Raw genomic sequence first — 19653 nt, 5'->3', positions numbered from 1 at the left:
CCCCCCCCCCCCCATTTATATTACATTCTCTCACATCTTATTAAAATGATTGGTCTGCAGTTAAAAACTCAGTTTATGCCCCATGACATTCTATTCATTCCCATCCACTGCACCAATCCACGTCTCAGTAACCGCAGCCGTCAAAGCCTCCGTTAATTATGGCAGCATGAAAAATATATTTTACGCTTCCAGCATTTAAACCGTGGAACTTTTAAAGAGTACTACCTGTACATTTCTTCTTCCTCTCTCCCACCGCAACAAATCACCGCTAACAAATTTCCGCTCTGAAAGCACTTAAAATGCGTTACATCGCCAACCGTAAGCATGTGGTGGCTTTGTTTCTAAAATGCATCAGTTAATGGGCACTGGGACAACAACATTTGATTAGGGACTGCGCAGTGGAAGATGAAGGGCTGTATTAAGGTTATTTCAATGGGGAAATTAGTCAAAATGAAGGTACTGAAGGTACTTGTTTCTTGGACCAGCAACTCTCCAGACTATGGGTGGTCTTACCCAGTGAGGAGATACAATGGGGACAAAAGTGTGAGGACACTACAAAGTCCTGGCCAGTTTCAATCTTTATCAATGAATAATGTGCTAACAGTTATATGATACTCCAGTTACACTTCTCATTCAAGAACATGTTGAAAACAAGGGGAGCTTATTAGGATGGCATTCCCACCACAGTCACCGTACCTACAGTAAACCCAATCGAACATCCGTAGGAACAGTTGAAGAGGGAACAGGCCAAACATCCAGTTACAGATCGGCTATGGGGAGTCTTGAGATAGATGAGGCGTTGCATAAGCTGGTGAAATCAATGCCAAGCAAAGTGAAAGCAGCAGTCAAAGCGAAAGGCAAGACATACCAAGTACTAACAATTTTTGACTTTCAATAAATACCCACACACCTTTTTTATATTATTAAAAATAATATATTCCTGAATACAAAGTATAAATGGAGCATCACAATTGCATGAGCCCTTGATAAATATTGAAAACAATCAGTTCTTGGTAGTGTCCTCAGACTTTTGGTCCCTGCTGTATATCTCCGGCTGATTGTGAAGCGCTAGAGAACCGAAAGTGGAGAGTAGCACAGTCCCAATGTATCCGTACCCGTCTGGTTCACGTGTACAGCACCTGTTTGCACTTGCACGGAATGTTCCAGAAGGTGTTCTGAAGCCCCTTAAACCTGTCCCTCTCATACTACAGTACAGATTGTATAGTGTTTTATGCCGGTTGCACATTGTTTTTATAAACAAATTTCTGGAGTTTCAGAAAATGTATTGTTCTGGCTGCATAGTGGTAGTTGTTCAGGGTGGGAGGGGCTTACTGATTGGCAGGAGGCCGTCCTCGCCCCCCTCAGACATGCAGCCGGACTGGGAGCGTCCCAGCCCGATGGAGTAGCCGCGGTTTTTCCGGCTTCCAGAACGCGAGCCCGCTTGGCTACCGGGCTTCACAGCTTCCGCTGGGGAAAGGACAGGGAAAGCACTGCGATGGCTTCACAGGCTGAGGCTTACAGCAGTAATCAGGTACAGCGATGCTACCACTCCTGCCCTGACCGACGACACGCCCATTACATTACGTGTTACAAGGTTGACTAAAGAGGGTCAGGGGATGTGTGGAGGTATGCCCGAGTGTGGATCTTCTGCCTGAGGGGGTTAGCAAGTACAAGTGTAAGTGAACAAGCACGAAACCGTGCACCTGTACAAAGTGTCATGAGAAAAACTTGGCTAACTATATAGTTAGCTAGTTATGGCATGTCCTCACCTCTGTAACGTTATTTGTTGTCCTCAGTGTGTCCATACATCTCTATCGGTGGTACGCGCTAAGTAGGTTAACTAAAGTAGGCGAAACGCTAACATGTTAGAGTTAGCTAAAGTAACGTTAGGCGATAAAGCTGTGCTTAAAAATCTCGTGCCGTTCGAAGTGATGATTTTGGAAGATGCACCTGCGCATGCGTCCTACTACTAAACGAAGCACCACCTGCGCATGCGTCCCACAGGTCATCCGTGAGGGAGTGAGTGAGTGAGTGATCACAATTTGCCATGCATAGCCCTGCCTTTGGGGGAATGTAACAGGGACTAAAAGTACTATGGAAACGAGGAAATGTTGCCTGGATACTGTTGACCACCAGAGCTGTCTACAAAAGCATTGTTTTCCAATTCACCAAGCAAAGCAGTTCTCATATTTAAAACGTCCAACACACTTAAACATACAATACTGAGTCCAGTTCATTGCTGAAATTCAAGCTATTTCCTTTGCATATTTCCCTGTTCGAATGCACTTGCTCAGATGAAATCAACCTTTCAGTCTTTAACGTTGTCACTTTGAACAAAAGACCGTTTCTTAAACCTGAAGCTTTTAAGGCTAGGTGGCCAGGCAGTGTGTATTAGCACAGGATTAGAAAAGTTGCCTCTCACCTGGTCTTGTGTACTCAACAAGTGTCTGCAAGTATTCGTTTGTGTCCAGATCAATAGGGACAAACGCCGTGTATTTACTGAGAATATTGCAGGCTTTGCTGGTATGAATGGCATAGGCTTGGTACCTTCTACCCGAACCTGTGGGGGAAAAAATACATAAGCACAGAAAGTTCCCTCACATCCTCCTCTAATTAAAACCTAAGAAATGTTTAAGGAGCGAAATGCCAGGTGTCTGAGATTACTTTAGGGGTGATCGATATTTGTTTGAACAGCGCGGACCGTCGCTCACCGTGCTCGATTTCACACTCCTTCTCCGCCATCTGCTCAAAGTCCTGAATGATGGAGCGCCCGGCCAGGTGGTGGAAGGTCTCGTTCCACAGGTCCTCGTGAACCTTCTCCTCTCTCTCCCGCCCCTTCAGGTAGGGCTCGATGTCGAAGGCCACCTCCCACTTCACCGGCTTGCCACACAGCAGGCCCGAGACCACCGCCTTGCAGTCCTGCCGGCCGTGATTGGCTGAGCCGGGGTCAGGGGTCGGCGGCTCCTGGGCCATTTCCACCTCGCAGTGCTGGTGGCCGTAGCCCTCTGTTTCCGCGAGAGTGAAGGTAATTGAGATGCAAAATACACCTACAGCTACAGGTGTGATTTAACTTCCTGTCTGAGGGGAAAATAAAGCTTGGGGATTGGAAGGCTATCTTTGGTCAAACCACAGATGTCATGGGAAAGCAGCTCACTGACCTTGGATATGGGCAGAAATACATTGAAATTAATTTAGTTTCAAAATTCCACACTAGAAATGCACCTATAAACTGTGGTCATGGTCTGTTGCCATAAATGTATTTGGCATTGCCATTGGTTTCTTAACAGATGGCACAGTAAGCAGCAAGCTATATTACATATGAATACAGATACCAGTTAATCTAAGGCAGCTTTCTGCAATTCAGTCATCCCTCAGCAAGAGGTCAATTGAGACTTCTTGTCAATCAGTTATCTCATTGCCCCTCCTTAATGACCTATAAGTGGCACTAATTGCTGATGCACAGATGATGGATGACAGTAATGACAGTAATGTCCACACATGGAACCACAGACACGCATCAGAAATTTTTATATTGCTGGGCAGAAAGATTTTTTTTTAACAAGCAATGGGAAGTAGACATAAAAATTATATTACCTGCAGAATATAGTAAAATATATAAATAATTAGAACAATGAAATAGTTTTCAGCAGAGTAAGCTTATAAAATGAACTGCTAAAGCATAAAATTCCAGGTTTAAACTTTGTGATTAAATTTGATCATGGTCAGTTCTTCTTTGTTCTTTAAGGTCATTCTTTGGTGATGCTTTATGTAAACCTGTCCATAGGAAGAGACATGTCTTTCTGCATCAATAGAGAGGTTGCAACAAACAATTATCGTTTTGGCAAACAAGTATCATTTAACGCAATATTTGTAATTTTTTTTGTCTCTCTCCTGATTGCAGTGCAGTGCAGTGCCCTGTTTCTGTGGCAATTATTTGTAATCAACTAGTTTGTCAGTACAGTGCTCACCAAGCCCAGCAGCCCCCTTGGTGTCTTTTTACGGTCAAGCCTGAACCTTGTGCTATCGCATTTGAGCACCATGCATCACAAACCCATGCTTGGATAATACTTGAAAATGTCAGACAGCAGTTGATATTTTTTTCCAGTAAATACCTGTCTGTTGTTATTTTTTCTGCCTGTATGGATTTGTTGTACACTCCAAAATAAACGGAGTCTGTCAAAGTACAATGTTTCAGGAGTGCAGACTTTTTTGTGTTTGATATTCAGTCCATATCTCATTCCTTCCTCCCACTGGTATAGCCTATTACACCAACTAATTGCATTTATGATGGTCAAAATTGATCAGTAATTGTATAATTAGTCAGTTAATTGCAACATTCCAATGCCGACAGTGACCCCACAGGGATTTAGATGGTGATGCAAGCTGAAATCTTTTTGGGTCACTTGGCCCAGATAAGCTCGGGCCTGTATCACAAAGCAGGATTACAGAGTTAGCTGCATTGAGTAAAACCTGGAATAGCACTTTTTACTTTACTTTTTACTACTCAGTGCAGTTATCCCGGTACACGGGATCTTCACAATTGCGAAGACAGATCTATAAATTATTTGTACAGGGAAAAATAATGTGCAAACACACGCACACACGCATACACACACATACGCACACATATATACCCATCCTCTAGACACTCCCTGGACTCACTAGTGCCCGGGAAAGCTTTCCCTGTTCTACCCCCTTAGCTCCGCCACTGTATGACACACACACAAGCAAAAGAGACACACACGTTAAGCCCCGCCCTTCCCCGCCCACCTGAGTCGCCGTAGCTGCTGACGGACAGGCTGTCGGTGGAGGACCTGGAGGCCTCCTCGGCGGGCCGCGCCCCACCGCCCGTCGCCTGGGGGCCGGCGCTCGGCTGCAGATGCTCCGCCTCCGGCTCCACCTCCTGGGGGAGGGGCCTCTGTGCCCCGCCCACGCTGCTGCTGGTGGCCCGACCCCGGGAGGACGCAGCGCACAGGCTCGCCAGCTGTGGCTGAGAGAAGGGGGGCAGTAGCCAAACGGCTCGTTTATTTAAACACCGCACCCCTGGATTTCAGTACTGCTTTTTCTGCTTTTGTTTACTGCATATTGCTTTTGATTTATTTTCTCATTTTTGTCTTACTAAATAATTTACATTTTCAAACAATGTAAATAATTAAATAGTGTGATTATGGTATTACTGGACTGTTTAACTGTATGTTTTTGTGTTGTACTATTAGCGCTATTAACATTGTATTAGCAAATGTTTTTTTTTTTCCATAGTACTTAATTTTAATATTTTGCTACTATTATCATTAGTAAGACCTCTTCAAGACCCATCTCAAAAGTTAATAAAAAATACTGGGCAAGATCACGCAACAGCAGCTGCCACTGATATACGCAACTTTATATAAAACTCACACTTCATTGTGTCACTCATGCGTGATGATTGCAGCATTGATTTGTACAAGGCTGTCTCGCCTTGATTGTGCCGCAGTCGATTTTTGCCTCCGTGCCGCCATTCGCCCAACCTTACCACAGACACTGCCCTGCTGCTGAGTAAGTGAATGTAAGCGCCGTCGCACATGCCGTTGTACACAGAGCGTGCTTGTACCGCGGCGCGGAGCTTAGCGGCGCAGTGGAGGCCGCTGCCCTTCACCACGCGGGTCTTAAGAGACACCGTGCAGCCATTTCACTCACAACGGGCGATCCAGCTCCTACATTATTAACGGGCTCACAGAAGTCTACTTCAGATCACATTCCCTTGTCGTACAAAGGACAAGTCAATATTTAAAAGTCAATATTTCACCTCCTCTGTTGAGCAGCTATCCGTTTTCGTAAGCATGCTAATGACGTTGCGTAACTACCACAGCAGCTCAACTTATGAAAACAGAAGCTCAGAGAAATAACAACAGCACATTTACTAATGAATTATAAATAAATGTCCTATATCGTGGCTATTCAAAGAGGAGAAACACTGTGGAGTTCACATTTGTCTCCGTCCCACAAGAATGCACTAATGAATGCAAAGTTGATATAGAAGGTTATTCTGTAGAGTAATTGCTAAGGACACAAGGCTAGATGGTACCAGGTTTGGTGCCTGTTCAGGACACTCCGTACACAGAGATTTATTATTATGATGATGATGATTATTATTATTAATATTGTGTGCCTGTGGTGTCATATTGGAATATATTTTGTATTTTCTCAGACTGAACGTCATCCATTGTCACACTAATCATCATTCAGGTCACAGCCTTCGCTCTGACGTCCTTACTGACAGTAGTACATGAATTGCGGTCTTAGCCATTAACACATTGTGCCAGGGCTTGGTCTGGGAGAGAGAACTGGGGAAATCTGGGGCCACGCCCACCGGTTAAGCACACACACCTGGACTGCATTATCTAAGGTTTATAAAAGTGCACTTCTTTGCACAGGAGACGTCTGATACTGGGAAGCTACTGTGCCAGGGAGCCAGAGGGCCAGAGAGCCAGACAGCCCACGAGAGAAATTAAAGATAACTGAAAATGGAAAAAAGCCCAGCTGAGAAGCTGCAGTTTGGGTTTGGCTTATATTATAGTTGTACCTCCTGGATGGAGAATTGTGCTAATAAGCAAATCCAAGTGATTGGAACAAAATTGGAACACCTCTGTCAATAAGGAATAAATACTGGATTTATTGCGTCTCCGTGTCCAGCTGCCACGCCCCCCCAGAAGTGTGTCGCGGTGTGTGATGGCTTTTATTCCAAACATTTACTGCACACCCGAAATCATAAAGCCCATATTAAAATGCAAGGAATGTGCTGTTTTTCTAAGGTCCATCTTTTATTTATCTAGCACTACCCATGACAGAAAACCAGAACCACACATTTATTTTGAGCAAGGAACTTTAACCTACAGGTAATGGCTTTCACTGGGATGTGTACGTGGCATTTACATGCGAGGCTATCAAAATGAAGAACCTGTAGTTAATCATTGGATGGAAATGTCAAGTCACCATCCTAAAGTAGTAATAAAGTTTCTAAATTCCAGATGATATCTTTATTTCCATATGTTAGTTGTTTTATTTCTGTGCCCAGTTTCCATCTTCCCCAATAGTTACAATATTCTTTTTATTATATGATTAAGATTATCATAATTTGTACAAGGCATGTCCACATTCCTGCTGGAGATATTAAAATCACAACTCAGCTTTGACAGTGCTCTTTAATTAATGAAACATCCTCTTCCAATGAGATTATTAATAACGAGTGAGTGAAACAGAATGGTGTGCATTAGTGAATATGAAAGAGGGGATGAGGAGATTACATTTAAATTTTTATTACTTGTGTTCCACATCAGAATCCAATTACCTCTATTTTATTTTTCTGCCACAGATGCAACATATTACTTCTAACACCAAAGCTCGAGTAATGTTCTGTTTGTGCCGAGCCAGAATCGAGACAGGTTAACCTGAACCAGGAGATGTTGGAAAAGGGAATTAGTATCTGTCACTCATGCAGAGGATGAGGATAGCTTACTACTGTCTGCCTAATTCATTTTTTATTAAAAATCTATAAATAAATATGATATTAAAAATATTACAAAAATGTATCTTAAAATATCTAAATTTGTTTTTATTTTCAAATATCAAATATTTCAATGTGTGGTTTGAGAAGCACTGTGATAATATACTATGAAACACAGTTTTTTTTTTAATTATATCTTGCCCCTGTCACAGTGGATTGATAGCCTCCTTTAGGCTACTCTAGTCAATGCAAAATATCTGGGAATTTTTTAAACGGCGCAATCATTGGATTTAACTGGTATGGCACAATTCTTTATACTGCAAAGTACCTGGTCCACATACCCACATTATAAGGGTAGTGCAAAACTTCGTGTGAATGTCCACTTTAGCCTGAGAATAATTGGTGCGACTTCACGTGATGTCATTGTGATATAACTCCATCTCTTACCTGATAGTCATTCATCCACTGGGCTCCATGGTCTGGACTGGCCTGACCAATCAGCTCCTGAACCTTGGCCCTTCTAAGAGGGTTCTTCCCCACCGCCGAGCTGGGGTCACTGGGGGTGTAGACTTTCTTCATGGGGTTATAGTCTACGATCTGATTGGTGCTGTACGCTCGCCTTCTCGGAGAAGTTTTGGGCTCCATTCCTAAAAAAATGTATACCACCATTTTGTTCCACAACACAAGCATCACACAACCATTCATGAAAAAACAGGTATCTTCAGTAAATTATAAATGAGTGATATTGCACCCCCTGTCCAGACAGTACAATGTGAACCTTTGTTTAATTAAGCAGGCTCATCGAAATACTAGATTAATAATACATTAAATTTTGTTCTGGAGACACATTACACTGCAGGCAAACTGACAAGCCTTACTGGCCTGTTTTCATCCTCAAGCTTTCAAGTTCTCATCATCTTTCAAAATGCAGCCAGTCAGTCATAACCCTGCTCATTTAAATATCCCTCCACTTTTGAGTAAACTGCAAGCTTAAAAAATAAAATTTCAGCCTCGGTCTTGATATCCCAGATACCTTAAATGGCTGAAAGGTGTTGTGGACAAGGGTGAGGGAACACACTCTTCCTGTCTTCATAGGGAAACCCTTTTTAGTCCTTTATGTGGCTGTGTCTGTATTCTTTATAGTTATCTAGAGTAGGTGCAGAAGGCTCCCAGACTGAACCATTTGGCTGACAAAGATCCCTTGAACTAGACAGGGTTCGTCTATGGAGACACAGAGGAGCCTTTTGGATCCCTTTCTTCCGAAAGTGCAGGTGCTCTTTGTACTGAAGGTGCTCAGGCTGCATATTCCCCCAGGCTGAATGAAGCATAATCAAGGAGCACTTTATCTTCCATTTAGAGTGGGAGACCTACCCGTCATGTCCTGCTCGGACGAGGCTGGAGGGCTTTCTGACACGGTCTCCTGGTAACCGTCGTACAGCGACCCGGCCACACCCTCCCTCAGCGCTCCTCGGACTTCGCTGCCCATTTTCCCAGGGTCCTCCTCTTGGGAGTGGTAAAACACCGAGCTGGCCGATTCGTTCGAGCGCATCATGCTGTACCGCCTCCTTTTGTCCTGTCCAATCAGAGAGCAACCCCAGAATTTCTGTTTACCTGTCTTTTTTTGGTTTACCAATTCTTAGCAGTCCAGCTACATTGCACAACTATATGAGGAAATAAGGGGATGAGGAAAAATGTACTAAAACTTTGTGTCTTGCTACAAAATACTTCCCAAATAAATTTGAAACTACAATCAGGAGCGGTGGAGGTGCAGATTGCTTCGCAGGTATCCCAGACATATAAACCATGAAACAAATGACCAGCAGCCATACCACACTGTACCCTCCTCCTACTGTACTGAAAGGTGTAGGTGGGGTTAGTACTTAGATGGTAGGCCAGTAGCTGCTGGAAGTGGTGTTGGTGGTCCAGTAAGGGGTAATCATCTCCTTGGTCAATTAAACTCCAAGACTTCAGCACTGTGCTGTCGAAGGTGTCACCTTTTCAATGAGATGTTAAACCAAGGTCCTGACTTGCTGTGGTCATTACAGATCCCACAACACATATTGGAAAGAGTAGCGTGTTCCCCAGGGCCCTGGCTGAATTCCTAACCAGGCTCTCTCAATCTGCCACCTAATCATCCCCCAGTTTAACCAGCTAAGAAATAGTTTTCTCCATCTCCACCGGTTGCTCACCCAGGTGGGTGCTATACATTGGTGATGGATGAGGAGCGTTTCCCCTCATCACTATAATGCACTTTGAGTGTGAGAAACTTTTTAATGCAATCATTATTGAAAGAAGGTGAGCATCCCATATTACAGTTGAAATATATATGCAAATAAATACAGTAGATCTTCCGAGAAATTAAACTGAGAGTTAAAAACTAACAAGTCATTTGTAAAAGGTATGAACCCGGAAGTAGCACAATAGATTTTGCCTTTGAAAGACCCTTAATATACGATACATATGTAGATTCTCTTTGTTATTTTCACTGAACGATTGAGTTGGGAGCAAGTTTGTGAGGAAGCAGCATAATCAAATGAGCTCAACGGTGACTTCTCTTACAAAATAAAACAGGAATGTGTCTCTTGACAGTTTGGCAGATTATTTTTATTCAGTGCTAGAAGCTATTTAAGTTGAGCTCAGAATTCAGAGGCTGCCAGTACATGCACAGAATTCTGCTCCCTTTCAATGTTTCCTCACTGAGGCCCTGTTTTTTCTTCAGATGAAAATAACCAAGAAGAACTACCCCTATCTCCAATAGATTTTACTGAAATTCTTCTTTCCTCGGTTTAAGATGGGGCCTTGCTGGAATGCTGGTGGCTTCACTTGTTGGGGCGGGTAGCTTAGGAGATGCCATTCTTCCTATTCGCTGTGTGACCATTGATATAATTGTTGCACTTCACATTTAGCATTTTCTTTACTGTGCATCGCCTATAAGCATCAGTGACTATGGTGGCAACTTGTGGATTTAATGGTCCAACTTTTTAAACTAATCTTAGTTATAATAGACTGTGCTGTTTTCGGACTTGTATTATTTTTACAGATCCATGTGTCTAGAATTATTGTACTTGAATTGCTCCTCATTTGTTTTTACAGTTGAAAGAACCTGATGTTATTTTGTAAGCCAAGGCAGCTGGCTAATGACAGACAAAGTGGCCAACGCCTTTACACGCAATACAGAACCAATGTACGTTTGGTGAATATTGGTTGAGTCAGTGGGCAAACACCCTTATCAAAAATGATTTGTACTGCTCACATTATTACATACTCTTTAAACAGCTGGATATTTACTGATGGAATTTAGACAGAGAACCTGATAAAAGGGTGAAACAATACCACGTCCATGGGAATTACAATTTTTAGCTGCAAGCTCAGTACCTTATGATTATACTACACTGCCGGCTTTGTGTAGGAGTACAGAATTAGGGCCATGCAGAACATAGGGTGTGCAAATCCTGCCTGTTTCAGTGTACCCGAGCATTGGCTAGGATCTACTTACAGACTTGGGATTTGAGTGGTACTGTGTTGTGTCACAGACCACGCAGTAGCCAATAAGGCGGTCTCCAGGGAACAAGTAGGTGGTGCCCATGGGGGAAAGCAGCACCTCCTTCGTTTCGGGAAACAGCCACTCAATGGAGATGTCGCTCAGCACCGGCGACATGGACTTCTTGAGGGACTTGATCATCTGTCGAAAGAAAACCAGAGGATTCACGAGTAGTTGGGTGAAGGTTAGGGTCAGAGCCAGAGGATTCACGCATGGTCAACTGAAATGTATAACATAAGCTCAGCTCATGTAATGGCTCAGTTCACATTTGGCTGACTGAAATGTATGACAAGCTCTGCTCATGTGATGGCTCAGTTTATGCGGGATCGACCAAAATGTATGACACAAGTTCTGCTTGTGTAATGGCTCAGTTAAGACATAGTTAACTGAAATGTATGACAAGCTCTGCTCATGTGATGACTCAGTTCACTCATGGCTGACTGAAATGTATGACACAAGCTCTGCTTGTGTAATGGCTCAGTTCACACAGGGTCAACTGAAATGTATGACACAAGCTCTGATCATGTGACCGCACACCCAGTGTCATTGTGTCTTCAAAAATTGCTTTTGAAACGAGCTCATCTGTCTTATTGTTGACAGTTTGATAAACCAATTTAATGCTCTTCCTCCTTTCAATTGAATGAGAAACAAGAATGACATTTCGATGCTATGGTGGTCTCATCCGTTAAAGAAAAAGAAATTGCAGTGTAGTCACACTAATGTGTGTTTTGTTTCATAAAATTAAGTTATTAGGCATAGGGAAGGCTCATTGATTTACATTGCCCTTATAATTGCCTCCCTGTGACATTTAAAATAGCCAGTTGCAGCAGCAATGAAAAAAATGTGTCACTGCAAATAAGTACCTTGGGCTGCAGTCGCTCACCCTCTGCCAAGAACTCGGCAGTGCCTTTGGAAACCATGGAGACACCAATCACCAACCTCCTGCAGGCGTTCTGACCAATCCCAAAAGTGTAACACCTGCCAAGGCAAAACAAACATATCACTTGGTTTTCTTTTTTTTTGTTGTTTTTTTTATATGTTTGATTTCTGAGGAGTCCAATAAACAATGCATTATCTCCACAAACATTGCGCTCCCTGCTTCAGACCTCTGGATGAGTTACACAATGTTTTCTTGCCGAAAATGTTCTGTGTTTTGAATGAACTGAGAAAATTGCTCATCTGTGAAAACCTAGAAGGAGCATCGGCTCTCCTTTTTTTTACAGGCCCGCTGTTTTATGTGGTATTTCCTCAAATAAAATACCTTTATCCTCTACCCCACTGAGGTTTGTCCGTTAAGTTTCTCGGTGTGGAGCTGGTCTCCTGTCTTCAGGGTGTCTTGAACAGCTGTCGCGGCACTTTGCATATTTAATGAAGACAAACACTGATGAAGCATGCGTGACCTTCAGCGCCGCAGCTCTCAGTCCCGAGATTCGTTCGCTCTGTATTCTGCACCTGCGGCAGATGTGTGCGCTTCGTGAACACGGTATAATATTTATGTGAGGTGCGTGGCCTCACATAACTGCTTGGGCTGACGCGAGATTTACATTCAGAACTTATCTGTCAGACTGCATTCTCTTTCTCTTGAAATAGGGGTGGGGGGCTTTAATTCCAGACTCGAGTTGAAATGCATAGCAGCACGCTTTTAAATAAAGAAAAATTCACAGAGCACTATTTATCTCAATGTATACGGATTGTCCCATCAGAATGAAAAAAAGATTTTGCAGAGTGCAAGTTTGCATAGATATGAGCATTAGGCATCCAATTTCAGCAACTGTCAAATAGTGATAGATGCAAGAGATGTGTGTGAGTGAAGCAGTGATGATAAGTTGTAAAATGCTTTTTTTAAAAATACTCTGCCTTTGAGCTGCAAAATAATAAAATTCACACTTCCTGGCAACTGAAATTAATGGTGAGATGGCACCATTAAAAATGTCCTTGGTTGCAATAACCAAGGGTCAAACGCAATTTGATGATGTTCGCTTTCTTTTCCAGTTCCAATTTGTGCTGAGTGCACTGCTTCAGAAGAACAGTCACCGTCATGCAATCTGATTTGGAACATTTGGAACATTAGGGAGAAAGACAAATAAAGCCTCTTATGAGATCAACCCCTTAATTAGGAAAAAATTAAAGGAAATGATTCATGTCTTTTGCCAAATCATAATGTGACTATTTGAATATGTCGCTTCATTTTTGTCTTCTTCTCACAGCATAAACTCAATCACAGGCATTAACTGCTTGTGTTTGCTACCCTGACCACGCCCCTACAGCCACGCCCAATCCAACTGCGAACCTATTTTTTTTCATAAACTTTTTCCAGCGCTGTTCGATCCAGCTCGAATGTTGCACATTCAATCCCCAAAGTATCTGAATGAATTAAACATATTTTTATTTATGTTTATGTTATTTTTATCCACTGTAACTGTAAACACAGTCCTCATATGTATCAATAACTTTGATGGACTTATTCATTAGCATGGATGCACAGATGCATCCACACTGCTGGTTATGGCTTAAAACTCTCTGTCACATCCAGCCATCCCCAATATTGGAAGTTTTTACTTTATTTTGTAAATATCACCGCAGGCATTTTTATAAAAAATCAATCATTCACCAAATATTTTTCTAATATCTAACAGACTTCAGATGTATTTTTGGGCACAAGCTATTCAGATTGAAAGCTTTACAAGAGTCTGTTTGCAAAAAATGCACTCTTGTAAACAAAAGAGGCTGTTTCTGCCTGGTCTCACAGTGAGTAAGTCTGAGAATTCCATATCTGTGGCATTCCTTTTTAAATTGAATCAGCGAATCTTAACAATTGAACAAAAAAAATGCCTCAGTCCTTGCACGCCCCCGTGGGTGGACTATAGACAGGAGAGAGACTGGAGAGCAGCAGGGCCTGCTGGTTTTCACTGTTCTGTACACAGCATCGTTATGTAATGTACTTTGATTGGACCGTTGAAGCAGCTGATTGCACAGTGAACTCAGCTCACCCGGTTTCCCGGGTCTAAACTGATTGCTGTGGACAGCAGTGACTAAGCAGGGCCACTGAGGAACCCTGCTGTGGGGAGACTCCGCCCGCCGTGCCAAAGCCCCAAACCCCAGCCTTCCGGCAGCGTCAATCCCGCCTGCTAAAGTATCGCAAAGTTTTGGGTCAATGGGATGAAGGTCGCATCCCACACCTACATCCCAAGATGACGGTGGGGCCTACCTGGCGAAGCGGGCGTGGCTGCGCACCAGCTCGATGACCTTGCCCGTGTTGCTGACGGCGCCGTCGGTGAGCAGGAAGAGCAGGCGCGGGTGCCCGGGGTACAGCGGCTGGCGCAGGATCCAGGTGAGCGGCGCCACGATGTTGGTGCCGCCCATGTCGGCGCGGATCTTCTTGATGTGCTCGCACGCCGTGGCGAGCGTCTCCTGTGCCAGGGTAAAAACGGGAACGGCGTTTTATTAGGCAACTTTTACGTTTCCTGTTTTATTTTCAGTCCCATCAATTTGTAATGGGCAATCGTATGCGTACACCCGCTACCTATGTCCACCGCCAACCCAGGATGGCGTACCCACACACGTCCTTTGACACATGTGCAGTCTTTCCACTCCTAAATCCACGGGTTGTGCACCATAGTTACAGCAGTTGGAGATCTGAACAACTGGTGGTGTAGGCCTAGGCGAAATCGCAGGTCCCTGATTGACCACCGGGGTCGCTGTTGAGCCTCGAGGCGTGGAATAACCAGTTGATTGAAACCCTCCTTCCAGGGCAATGCTCAGGCAAATTATGTATCACAGCACAGAACCATCAGCTGCAACCATCCTTAACTGGCACGGCCCAAATTAGATCAGAACTGCACTGAGATTAAGTGCTTCAGAGAGACATGCCCCTTGGGAGCCAGTGGTTTTAGCCTTGTATTCAGTTTGCATTGTTTGTCTTATTTTACTGTATCAGTGTATGTATGTCCTTCTGCATGTGAGAAGGAGTACAGCTTGTGATGCATGACAAATTTCAGAAAAATGTGATAATAAAGTGTAATCTAATCTAATAATCTAAAACAGTATCTTTCTACTTTTTAATGAATAAAGATATCAGAAGACATTATGTTTTCAAGGATGACAAGATTAATCATTCTCAGTATATTATACAGTATATTATAGCTCCAAGGTATGCATTAAATGCATCTTCAAATGTGTGTACTACAAACTTTACCCACATTTACAGATAGATCAATATATAGATTTACCAATATCAAAATACATTTTTCAATATAAAAATATAAAATTTATATTTTGGTAGGTATAATTAAATTGTAACCAAGGGAATCACATATTGTGCCATCACCATTACAAATAAGCAACAAGAAGCCAGTCTGTATGTTAAAATAGAAATTATTCAATGTTCTGATATTGTTGGATCAGCAGTGAATACATCAGCAGCAGCTTTCTCTGACAACGATGTTAGTAGAACTCTGATTGGCCCTTGGGTTTTTACCTCTCCGTAGCTCTGGCTGGTGGGGAACAAGGCTCTGAACGTGGAGCCAAAGCCAATGATATTGAACAAGCATGCTGGGACAAGGCTCTTCAGAATCACCACCATGGCATCCTGAAAAGCAAAACAGGACATTTAAAGAAGTCAAAAGGCGGGAATCATGTAGACTGTTGTGGCTTTCGTACCCGTTCATGTGGAAACCGCTGACAGGCTGTCGACTGCTAACAGCGGTACCCCCAACCAGATGTTCACAACATGGGATAACAGAGAATGAGTTGGTTTACATGGCCATTAACACGGTGGCCCTAATTCAGTGATATCATGGTACACAGCTCATGCAAAAATGCCATAGCTACGGAGGCAAACAGTGTCATATTTACTGTACGCAGGTAACCTGGCTGCGCAAAAAAACACCCACAAGCGCTCACTGCTCTCGCGAACTGCCCGACTCCACGTGTAAGCAACGCCCTTTAGTGCGCTGTGTGTAACTGTCTAATTAACAACCGCGCTCAAATATCTAGGCTAGAGAGCACCGCCTTCCTCAACAATGGCAGCTACACGGCTACGCAAAACTCACTTCTCAGACAAAGAGATAGAAGTGCAGGAGGTAGGGAGCAAAATATCAAAATTACAAGAGCGAAACAATACAGACAGTGAGAGGTGAGACATATGGGATGGCATAGCATCCACCGTAAGTGGTGTTGGTATAGCCAAATGTACCTGTCCCAAATGTAAAAAGTAGGATGATTTGAAGGGGCGCCCCAAAGAGAAAATAGGTTTTAAGCATTGGCAGGCAATGCAAGCTGGTAGGGAACCATCAGTGAGCATGAATCTAAATATGAGAGAGGAGAGAGAACATGCAAACTCCACACAGAAAGGCCCAGGCCAGATTCAAACCCAGGACCTTCTTGCTGAGGCAACAGTGATACCCACCGAGCCACACACAACTTACCAGCTATGCAGTAATGCTACGTAGAAAGGGTAGCACTGCATTTTAACCTTGTTATTATGACCATTTTAAAATGAGAATGTTGATATATGTCTAGCATAAGGGTTGAAAAGGAGTGCAGTCAGTTCTGATGGTAATTGTATCCAAAAGACACACACAGCAATAACATTTCTTAAGGTGTCAATAAGTCAAACATAAATAAGAAAATATGACTCACACGCTTAACAAAATACTCCAAATTCAGACTTATTCCAGCACAGTTCTGATGAAGACCTGTCAAAATGTCAACTGTGTGGAATAAATCAGTGTTTTGAGGCAATTAATTAAGTGTGCAAGTCATATTTTTCAAATTTACTGCTTGAAATTGTGGCATAAATTCTAAACACCATAATTCTTATTTTTGCTGTCTTACAACCTTTAGAGACCACACCACAGTGTGAATGTGTAACTTTGTCATACACTAAACTAAATCTACCGCTTTGCTACTCAGTGAATAAACAATTGGCTGCAATAAAATTTACAATATTGACTTTTTAAAGATCTTGGAATGACAAGAGAAAAAATTTAATTTGTTCCTTTCATTCCACCAATGTCAATGTGATAATAATAATCAAAATAGTTTTCCATGACTGATTTTCCTCTTCCGCTCCATCTTCATATCCATCATCCACCTTTTATCAAGTTCAATTTTAGGCCAGCTCAAAGTGATATTTTGCGCATGCAACTACAATTTGGCACACTTTGGATGGGCTGTAAAATAAAGCCCCATCAGTCCAGTCCAGTCAAGGCTTTTCAAAACTCCAAATGCGCGCTCTATTGCAGATTGTGCGGTATTATTGTATTGCAGATTTCTCACGGGTGTCTATAGTCCTGGCTGGAACGTATAGTCACCTTCACCTGAAATGCAATGTAATGCCATATATATTCCTCTTGTAAATGGGCAAAAGTAAATTGGGTGAATGTGCAGTTATTAATTATTTTTACCCAACAGCTAGAAATCTCCATTCATGTTGTCTAATAATCTGCTCAGGCCACTGCTCCAGAAGACCAAGCTGTCATACACCAAACCCAGTGAACTTGGCCGTCACATTGGTGATGATGCGTTGTGAACCACATTGCCTGAATATTCACTGAATGCGCATGCGTTCTATTTCTATAAACAACTTCATACTCGGTGGTACAATTTGCACATGAGTACAATCGATTGCACCTTCTATGTTTGGAATCCCAGCAACATTGCAAAAGGCATGTTTAGTTTATTTCTGTTTATTTCTCTTTGGGTCCTGGGGAAACAACAAGTGTATTTTACTCTTGTATAAATGATGGCTTGCACAACTGAAGAAAGGGCTCTGGAAAGCAAGGACTGAGGTAAGCCTGTTGTGCAACCTGCTGGTATTTGAAATGAAAGAATTTGAGGAGTGACCAATAATTTGGAAATCCCTGTAAAAGTGGTTTGCAGTTCAATGTGATCTTGTATTTCACCAAAGAGCTCCAACACAGAAGGTGTATTAAGTCGATATCTTCAAATGGTTTCAGGCTCTTGAAGTTCCAACAAAAGATTTTTGGGATAGAATATTCTTTCCTGTGCTTGTCTGCTCCATTGTCTACGCCATCTCCATCTTGCATAGATTGCTGCAGCTGCAACTGCAAGCATTAACCCCTCGGACCACAGACGCTTCATGCTATCGCGCAATTAAAACCCCCTTTTCTTCTTATTTGCAGAGACTGAACATTACTGAATTCAGTGTAATGCTTCATTTGCATAGACACGCCCATAATTCTGATTAGAGCCAACCAGATTATGTATTCACGAGGTAGTTTACATATTCAGGAGGGCCACTGGCATGTCTAGAACCGTGGTCACTCTTTGGCGCATAAGTGCGCATGGTCAAGGAATAGCCTGGGCAGCCTTTTCCTTGCTTCGAGGAGCCTTTGCACACGCAAAACCTTTAACAAATCAGGGCCTGTGTCTCTCTTGCAGCTGTGTCGATATACTTGAGTGCTCAACAGCTGGGGGACTGGCCAACAGGCAACACCAGTGGGATGTATTCACTATGTATCCATTAATGCACCCATGCCACCAAATGTGGATAAAAATAATCTCTTTCCTCCTTTCACAGGAGACTTGTTTATGGACATTATGAGCATTACAGATCTGACAACAGGGTGAAGCACTACATCGTGAGTCCTGTTTCAGCAGGCAAGGCACATTAGCAAAACTGCCGAAAATTCAGGACGTTGGCTAATTTAGACCAGGCCAACTCAATTTGGGTAATTTTGTGACTAGAGACAACAGCGTGCCTGCCGGCAGCACAAATTTCAAAAGAGGTCGGTTCAAGGAGAATAAATGAGCTGTGGGTGGTGCTTTTAAGGGCACCAAATATCCCTTGGAGCGTGGTCAAGGTGATTATTAAAAAGTGAAAGTCCACCTGTAATTACTGTCAAGGTGTGCTCGAAGGTTGAGATTTATCCAATTATGGCATCTGATCGTATTGTTTTTATCTATTTATTACCCCAATAAAAATATCTCTCCTTAAAAATGTGGAGTATGGTGTGTAGATACATGCAATAAAAATTTGCCATGGAACACAAAAAGGTTCAAGGTGTGTAGACTTTCTCTACACACTATACTTTATCTTTACAATGTTCTAAATTAAAATTGTAAAAAAAAAGTTACATGCTGAAATTATTTAAGGAATTATTCATTATTCATTGTTAATTAATAATTAATGAATTCAATTTTTTTTCAATAATTCATAAGGGTGGCCTATCTGGTACACCTATGAAGGTAATGGGTATACTGTACCCCAGTTAAGCCCAGGCCACCCTTTTCACTAATTTAATATTACTTATATCTTGAATGTTTTATATGTTTATGAATCAAGTCATAAAACTTGAACATGAAAAATGAATTTTTGCTCATGTTTGTCAGAGCAAGTGGAAAAAAACTTGTGCAGTAAAACTAGCAGAAAAGATACACATTATTTATTGACCTTTGTAGTAGACTTATGCAATATTTAACATGTTTGGTTTTTTTGTGAAGAGTGTACCAATCCTGTGTCTGAGAAGGATGCAACCTGATAAATGTGTTTCACAATAAAATAAGGAAAGAAGTTACAGATCATTTGAAAGTAGTATTACCTTTATAAGTGAATATGCACTGTATGATTCATACTGTGTTTAGCTAATTGTTTCAGGGGAAATAT

General features: G+C 42.4%; 1 protein-coding gene across 1 annotated transcript in view; it reads right to left on the bottom strand.

Moving 5' to 3' along the window:
• The window catches only part of vwa5b1 (von Willebrand factor A domain containing 5B1), a 48466-nt gene that overhangs the window by 12079 nt on the left and 16734 nt on the right, over positions 1-19653 (bottom strand). Inside the window, exons 9-18 of the mRNA XM_035380871.1 lie at positions 15502-15612; positions 14233-14435; positions 11888-12002; positions 10980-11165; positions 8855-9056; positions 7931-8130; positions 4771-4990; positions 2712-3005; positions 2423-2560; positions 1333-1467 (exon numbers count right to left, since the gene is read on the bottom strand). Of these exons, the coding sequence (XP_035236762.1) occupies positions 1333-1467; positions 2423-2560; positions 2712-3005; positions 4771-4990; positions 7931-8130; positions 8855-9056; positions 10980-11165; positions 11888-12002; positions 14233-14435; positions 15502-15612 (1804 nt within the window). The remainder of the gene's footprint in view (positions 1-1332; positions 1468-2422; positions 2561-2711; positions 3006-4770; positions 4991-7930; positions 8131-8854; positions 9057-10979; positions 11166-11887; positions 12003-14232; positions 14436-15501; positions 15613-19653) is intronic.

The sequence above is a fragment of the Anguilla anguilla genome, chromosome 11 (assembly GCF_013347855.1).
Source record: "Anguilla anguilla isolate fAngAng1 chromosome 11, fAngAng1.pri, whole genome shotgun sequence".
Lineage (NCBI taxonomy): Eukaryota > Metazoa > Chordata > Actinopteri > Anguilliformes > Anguillidae > Anguilla > Anguilla anguilla.
Note: the sequence above shows the minus strand (reverse complement) of the source record. Positions and strands in the feature narration are given on the sequence as shown.